This window comes from Lactuca virosa, chromosome 6, assembly GCF_052849685.1.
Source record: "Lactuca virosa cultivar CGN04683 chromosome 6, Lactuca_virosa_CGN04683_v6, whole genome shotgun sequence".
Classification (NCBI taxonomy): domain Eukaryota; kingdom Viridiplantae; phylum Streptophyta; class Magnoliopsida; order Asterales; family Asteraceae; genus Lactuca; species Lactuca virosa.
This window is the reverse complement of record NC_136431.1, coordinates 17,827,312-17,836,123: the sequence shown is the minus strand read 5'-3', so window position 1 is coordinate 17,836,123 and position 8,812 is coordinate 17,827,312. Positions and strand designations below refer to the sequence as shown.

Genomic DNA, 8,812 nt, shown 5'->3' with positions numbered 1-8,812 from the left:
AAATAAATCAACAAACTGTAAGCTAATGCTTAGTGAGTTCCCCAGAGCATACCCCACACAATCCACACAATCACATATACCACATTAGCTATAAAAGCTACATAAACCACATAAGCCATGCATACAACATATATGGATGTCGTGGGCTCCTCCCAGGGTCTTACTCCAGGATGTCATGGGCTCCCCCACATGGTCTTACACCTAAGTGTCATGGGCTCCCCCATGGTCTTTAGTTGGAAATCCATGGGCTCCCCCACATGGTCTGACATCCAAGTGTCATGGGCTCCCCCCATGGTCTTTACCTGAAAAGTCATAGTCTCCCCCACATGGTCTTACATCCAAGCGTCATGGGCTCCCCCATGGTCTTTCCTGCAAACATCACATATACAACTAACATACCACATATCATATAACCAACTAACATACCACATATCACTACACCACCTAGCGCATAACATATCATAAAATAGGACGGCCTTGGTGCCTTAAACCCATTGGTATAGTGAGGAGACTCACCTCTCAAAAATGATGAACTGATAATATAAGATTAGATAAGTCCCAACGCGCAGCTCCAACTCAATTGCCTACAATCATCATGTGACTGGTTTGTCAAAATCCCGAAATCCCAAAAATACCCTCAAAGTCAAACTTGGTCAACCATGGTCAAAGTCAAGGTCAACAGTCCATGTTGACCCAACTCGTCAAGTGCATCTAGCAACTCGTCGAGTTCCTCAAGTGTTCAGAAAACCGGGGAAAACCCTATTCAACTCGCCGAGTTATCTTATCAACTCGCCGGGTTATCTTATCAACTCACTGCGTCACTCGTCAGACCGAAAACAGGAAAACCCGATCCAACTCGTCGAGTTATCTTATTAACTCGCCGAGTTTACTCTGCAGACCGAAAACGGGAAACCCCGCTCCAACTCGCCGAGTCGCCAGGGCAACTCGTCGAGTTTTCCCTTGTCTTAACATAATCAGTCCTTCCAGTCGAACCCAACCCTCCAAACTACAGATCCAGTCCCTTAATACTGAAATACCACATAAAGTTGCAAACTTTACGTGCATGCAAGGCCCCAAAAGGTTAAAACACTAAAACTAGGGTTCATACAATGATTAGGGCATGGAAAAGGGCCTAGACTAAGTAAAGGGAGCAACTTTATGTCCATGAAGACCTAGAGGTGTCTAGATCTGGAATCATATCCTCATGACAAGTCCAAATCCGAGTATGACACCATTTTGCACCAAAAGTGACCATATACTTTCATAAAATGAGATCTAAGCAAATAGAGATCAAGGTAGCAACTTTTTACCTCTAAATGCATGCTAACACCAGGTAGATGTCGGATCTAAAGCCCTCTCCTCACTTGAACCTCTTTAATATTCAAGTTTCCTTCCAAAAAGCTCAAGATTCACTCTCCAAAGCTCACACACACAAGAAGGCACTAAAGCGCGGTTAGGGTTTTTCTTTGGACAATTAGGACGATGAGGGAGGCCACAAATGACCCATAAGTTCCTTAAATATGGTACTAACCCCTGAAAATTAGGGTTTTCCTTTACAGTGTCTACTCGTCGAGTTGAGGCCTTCCAACTCGTCGAGTAGACCCTAAGTCCCGCGTCCAATATCGATCTCTACTCATCGAGTTAGGCTCCCCAACTCGCCGAGTCCCAGTGCAAAACCCTAAAAACTTGAAAATTAAATGATACCTGGAACAGGCGTTACATTCACCATGCTTTTGATCTTCGAGATAATACAACTTTCTCTTCTAGTACCATAGCCAAGAATCCTCTGGGTCTTGATATCCTGGAACATACATTCATCAGGCCAAAAGGTTGTGAAACAATTCAGATTTTTTGTACTTTGTGATATGGACAATGGATTAGAAGATAACTAAGGAATAACAAGAACGTTATCAAGATTCATGGAGTCTGATATGTGTACTGGTCCTTCACAGGTAACGCGTGCAGATCCTCCATTGGTTGTGAGGACTTTAGATTGTTTAGGATTACAAATAGATACGCGTTTACATGGATCATTTGTCATATGATCAGTCGCTCATGTGTCAATAATCTAGCTATCATCTATAGTATGATTAGTTTCAGACTTACCATATTCGTTCACTTTTTCAACATGTGCATCAACGGGAGCTGATTCATCTTTTGTGGAGATGGCGGTTGTTGCTTGGCCTATCTTCTTTCGAGGCCTTTTTTAGAAGTCTCACCACTCCGGATACCCAATTATCTCATAGCATCGCTGCTTTGAATGTTCCTCTTCTCTACAAAAGATGTTTGGTGAAAGCGGAGTTCATGCATATATAAGATCTAATTATAAGTCGGTGCGATATAATGATGGGGGTCACGGGGGACGCGCCCCATTGCAGGGTCCTAGGGGCAATGCCCCTAGCAGGGTCCAAGGGGCAGAGCCCCTGGCGGTAACCCTGCTGACCGGTCAGTGGGCAGGGTCGAGGGGCAGCGCTTTAAAAGGTCTTCGGAAATTTGAATTAGTTTAATAGTGGAAAATCTGAATTCTAGTGGGTAGTTATAGTAAGATTGAAAAATCTCGTCAGTTTTGGAAACTATTGATTATGTCATTAGTTTGTGATTTGTTTAATTAATTTAGAAGATGGAAACCTTAATATGTCAAAGTATAAATGCAACACCTCTATTGAGCCGTCAAGAGAAAAACTTTTCTCAACTCTCCTTCCTTTTAGAACAAACTCAGAACTCTCTAGCAATTTGGCTTACGTTTCTGTGCCCGAATTCGTGAGTGTCCTTTTCGATTACCGTAGACTGGATTTTTTGTAACCCGGACAAAGGTTGAAAATATCAGTTCAGAAAGTGACCTTACAAGATCCATTAGGAATCCGGTTCTCCACCATGACCCTACTAATATTCCCCCAACATTACATGTCTTAGACTTTGTTATGCTAGTAGCTCGTTTACATTGTTAATATTTCAATATTTAGATATTTGAACATCAAGTAATTAGTGATGTTTAAATTATGAATTAATATATTCTTGATACGATATTTTCATCAACGATATTATTAACATGTTTAATCCATGAATGATTATTTGTTATGAATTGCGAGTGGTCATGAATGAAAATTGATGTCAATATTGATAATATTCATAAGGATGAATACCCATCTTACAAAGAGTCAACTTCATATGTATTTACAGATGGTGAATGTTGGGTTTACACAACCTCAAAATGTCATTTCATGGATCAACGTTATTAGGTGTATCTTGAAAATGAATTGAATCTATATCCTTTGACATGAGATCTTTTTCAAATTAACTAGGCGAATGCCCGCGCGTTGCGCAGAAACACCTATATAGTTGAAGTTTTTAAAAATATATGTTTTTTTTTAATATAGCAATAACATTGTTGTTAAATTTGATATAACAATTCATATACTAAATTGATATAATATATTGATTATTTTGAATTATATGATAATATATAAATCTATTATAACTGCATAATGTCAATCGTTTGAATGACTTCTACCCGGGAGTTACACATGAATAAAATTAAATATAATATATGGTTTAATGTTATTTATAGTTGTTGTTATTGTTAATTAATTTTTTAAAATTTATTTGCTTAATGTTTTAATTTCTATCATTATAATTATTTAAAACATCAAATATTATTTTTTTGATTTTAAAGGTAACAATATAATCATTTATATAGAGTTATTTTTAATTATTGTTATTTTAAGTTATTTTAAGCTGCTTATTTGAAAACTTTTAACGATTATAAAAATATCTTTAGGAAATATTTTAGTTAAATTGATATTACAATTTAGTTTTGCATTTATAACTACAATTTATCACTTTTAGCTACTTACAAAATATTCTTTGGTTTTTTAAGTGAAACTGAAAATTATATTTAAGTTGACAATGTAATGTTATATTTAAATTAACAATTTAAGTATTTTATCCAAATTGTTCAAAAGTTGTAGTTTTAAATTGATAATGGTTTATATAAAACAACATATTAAATCTAATAAATTAAGTATAATATGTTAAAAGTTAAAGACATAACTTTATAAGTAAAAGTAAAAATATTATTTTAAAATTGAAATATAGTATATTTATGATTATATTTTAGGTTTGATATGTTTTTAACCTTATTAACCAACTTATAATCATTATTAGAAAGACACTACAATTAATCATTTTTAACTATTTACAAAATATTCTTTGGGTAATTTAAGTTAAACTAAATTTTATATTTACGTTGACCCTATAATGTTATATTCAAATTAATAATTTTAGTATTTTATACAAATTGTTCCAAAATAGTATCTTTAAAATGATAATAGTTTACATCCAATAATATATTAAAACTAATAAATTAAGTATAATATGTTAAAAGTTAAAAAATATAACTTTATAAGTAGAAGTAAATATAATATTTTAATATTGAAATTTAGTTTATATATGATTACACTTTAGGCTTGATATTTATTTAACCTTGTTAACCAACTTATAATTATTATTAGAAAGAAATTGAAAAGTCATGAGAGTTTCAAATAAATGTGGTGAAAAGAAAAATGAATGGAAGTTTCAAATGAATGTGATGAAAGGAAAAATGCTTCCTTTATAATATAGTATGATATGTAATTATTATATAGTTGGGAGGCTGTGATAAAATTGTTGGGTTTCACTTCATGACAATCACAAAATGAATAATTATAAAATAACAACATTAAAACAGTTAACCAATATTAGATCAACTAAAGGACCATATGAGCAATATAGAATGACCCAAGTATATTAATGTAAACATTAACATTGATGTGCACTCATTTCGATGTAAGGACGAACTCCATGAAAGGCAGAACCGGTCTAGTTCCCATCTACGCATGAGTGCAATTACGGTGCTAAGGTAGTGTCCTAGGGTTTAAGATCAAAACTCTAAGTATGAACGAACTAAATACCTTACATTGTACTCTAAGAACCCTAAATAACAATTATACTTTGTCAAAGATAGTCGTAAGGTCAGATAGATATCATGTCCCTTAAAGAGAGACATATTAGTTTTTCACCAGGGGCCAAGCCCATGTATAAACCACATGGTGAGACACGTAGGTGCCAACCATGCCTATGTGTGTCTATTTTGTATCTATATATATTTTTATATGTATAGAGTTCGGGGGTCTATGTCTACTTTCTCATATTTGTACACTATATATACATAAATATCAATCATATACTCAGAAATTGTCCATTTTACAAAATGTTGATGCAAAAAATAAGGTTATGCGATGAGGATGGTGCAATGAACTAAAATATAATTAAGGGGATAAAATAAAATAAGAATAAATAAGAATCGGTTAGGTGTACAAAATGTATAAGTATATTGACTAGTCAATAAAGAAAACCAAAAAAAATTATGCTCTCCAATACAAAGAAAAAAAAAAAAAACTTGTATTGGAGATGCTCTCCACGTGTGAAAAAATGACACCATCACATATCTTTCAATAGAAATAACCCAAACAATGATACCCTTGTTAAACAGAGGAGACTAAACAATGTGCATAAGAGTGAAATTTACAAAATGTTTATAGTTTCAAAATTAAATCAATCTGGTAAATAGCTCAAACGATGAGGGAGAATTTGGGAAATCTCTTCTCCAATTATCAATATTGTTAAGAACATCACTACACTTCTTGACTTGATCCTGTTTCTTTTCTATTCATCAAGCAACAATCTTTCAACAAAATACCCATTTTAACCTCAGAACTAAATAAACAACCCAAAAAATTACCCTTTTTCTATAACAATCAAAGGTAGTAAAATCAAAAAAACAACCAAAAGAAGCAAGAAAAGATTGCATTTTTATAATGAAGATGCATCAAACAAAACTTGATTGAGCACATCATCATCACCATTTGCCACCTCAAAGAACTCTGAATCTTTATCATCATCATCATCAACATCATCAGCAAAACCCCTTTTCTCAATCTTTGAATTAGCAGCAATAAAAATCAACTTCTGAGCTTTTTCAATTGAGTTTCTTGATTGAGTCCTCTTTGAAAATGACCAATTCCATTTGAACCCACATGAGGTGGCATGTAAAAAGATCAACCTCACTGCAACTTTTCTTAAAGATTTGAATCCAGTTAAATAAGTTTCCCAAACTAACCTGCTACTTTGTGGATTAGCTATTCTCATTTTACCCGTAATTGGGTCTCTTTGTTTCAACTGCACTGCTTGTGCATATACAGGATCAAGTCCTTCTGTTCTCCATTTCATAAGCTCCATTAAAGCAATATGAGCTTCTTCTCTTGAAACAAGTCTTGTTATAAGCTTATCAACATCTTTTTCTTGTTCAGAAGTTAAGTATTTAAAAGGGGGCAAGTATTTCCCACTTGTGTCTCTTATCAGATAAAACGGATCAAGTATGAATGCAGCTGCCCAAGCAGGGTGATAGTTTCTCTTAAACCTTTTATCGAACACCTCGTCTACATGCGCTTCATTGATCTGAAACTCCACACACCAGTTCTTGATTTTCGATCTAAGCTCTTCCCAGAGTGGCAAACACTGCCCAATTCGTGGCTTTTCTTTCTCGATTTCTTCAGCCATTGCTTTGATTAATTTCACTAATGAATGAACTGCCTCTAATTCTTTCCAAAATTGAGAATCCCTCATCATCTCTTCGACCTCCCTACCAACTTGATCCTCCATTGAAACTATCTTATACCCTTCATCAAGCAAAACCAATTGTAATGCTCTTGCTGAGATTAATATATCTTCAATCATATTAAACACAGGTTCGAATGCAAACGCATATCTTACGTCACTTCCACAAATGGGTACTCGCAACAACCATGCACGACTGTATTCTTGCAACTGATACTTGAGGAAAGAGTTCTTGACTTTAGAATTGGTGTTCATGAAGTTTGCTATTTTGAAACAATTATCGGTGACAATATTGAACAATGGGAGTTCTTTGTTAAGATCTTTAATCAAACCATAAACTCCTTGAAATTGGCAACAGAGATTGATCATCCAATGATGTTGGTTTTCGAGATTTCTTAACGCTGTAGACTTGAATTTATCAGAAACAATCCCTACACATCGTTGCGAAATGTTCCCACAAATTTCACTAATTGTTTCCATTAAAACATCTTCAGCATACTTTGGGAAAACGTAACCACTTGTGAAAACAGCTCGTCTAAAAACACCAGTCCCATTTGGCAAATTAACAGATAAATTCACCAAATTTGCGAATTCACCTGGATGATGATTATTACTATTTGATTTCCACCCATCTGATGAGATTTGGAAGAACATGGCTTCGCGAATTCGAGTTTCGGATTCTCGTTTTGCCTCTTTGTACTTGGAATCGAGTCGTTCTCCGGCGAAGTCACTACGGGTCACCGCTGGTAATCCGATTTGGTTCAAGAAACTATTGAATTTTGGGTGCTCCAAACTTGAAAATGGAACTGACCCACAATTTTCATACACCCAATCTGCTAATAATTCGAGTGATGAATCGATTTGGGACTTTGTTAAAGTTTGATATGGTAATGATTTCGGGCTCTTGAGCCTTTTCACACTATCTTCAAACATCGCCAGAGCATCCAGATCCTCCTTCCCGCCTGATAACATCACATGCTGCTGCTGAGAATACAATCCACCGCCGCTTGCATTCACCACAGTCGCCGTCGGCAATGCTGGTACGGAACCATTCCGGTTCGGATAGGATACGTCGCCAGGAAATCGAGCCGGTTCAATCATCGCAACAGGAGCAGCCGAGTAAGTTGGAGAAGGGGTGGCGGAGCTGGTGTTAGCACCATTGCTACCGTCATCGTGGCCACTACGCTTGCCGGAAGAGTTACGTTTGCGGTGGTTTTGCTGTAGATGAGGCGAAGACGACGAGGTTGGGGAAGACAAAGTGGCGATTCCGATAGGTGAGATGGATGAAATCGGTCTTGGATTAGTGTCAGGGTTATAATTCCGACAAGTTCCTCTCTTGAGATGCTCCGACGCCGTTCTTGATGGATTTGAGGCGGAGAACACGGCGGCGCATAAGGAGCACCGGAGCTTGACGGCTTTTGGTAAACCCGAATCAGGATTATGAACCAATACAGGCTCCAGATGAGCCCAATACCAAGCTCCTTTACCCTTAATTGCTTTTGTCCGTACCATCATTAATCCTTCATACCTTTTATGAACCTTCTTCACCGTCATCTCATCGGTTAACTCCGGTGGTGGTTGAGTGGTGGCTATGGTAGTCTCCGCCGCCATCATCACAGCAAAACCTTCAAATATCTTCTAAAAGATGACTTATTTTATGTGGGTCTTTGTAGAAACTGAATCTTGTAAGGAGGGGTATTCTTGAAAGATCGAACCTTTTGTTCCCCATAACATTTTTCTCATGAAGGGCAAGAACTGGAGGTGGTCGTTGGTGGCGGAGGTGTAGCTCCGACGGTCTACAGGTGGGTCGTTTTCAGCTGAAATGGATGTTAAAATTTGGGGGAGTGAGAGGTGGTATGTGGGCGAATGAGGGGATGTCAAATAGGGGGTGTTGGGACACATTTTTAATAAAGAATGGTTACTGTTGCCTGTGGGGTATCTCTAAACTTAAATACTCCATAATTTTCCATTACATTATATTATATCTATTTATTTGTTTTAGAATTATTCATAAAAAGTATGTTTCTTTTGGTTCATAGTTTAAATGTGTTTTGTATTATAATCAAGTATACCATATAATTATTGATCAAGTAACTATTAAAAAGTCTTTATGATAGAATTAACGTTTCAAATATCATTATATAACTGCTGATAAATA

General features: G+C 36.0%; 1 protein-coding gene across 1 annotated transcript; it reads right to left on the bottom strand.

The window, feature by feature from the left end:
- Positions 1-5,617: 5,617 nt before the first annotated feature.
- LOC145119956 (uncharacterized) lies at positions 5,618-8,521 on the bottom strand. Its single transcript, XM_079055733.1, has one exon. The coding sequence runs from the start codon at positions 8,266-8,268 to the stop codon at positions 5,851-5,853; it is 2,418 nt and encodes an 805-aa protein (XP_078911859.1). The 5' UTR covers positions 8,269-8,521; the 3' UTR covers positions 5,618-5,850.
- Between the last annotated feature and the right edge of the window lie 291 nt (positions 8,522-8,812).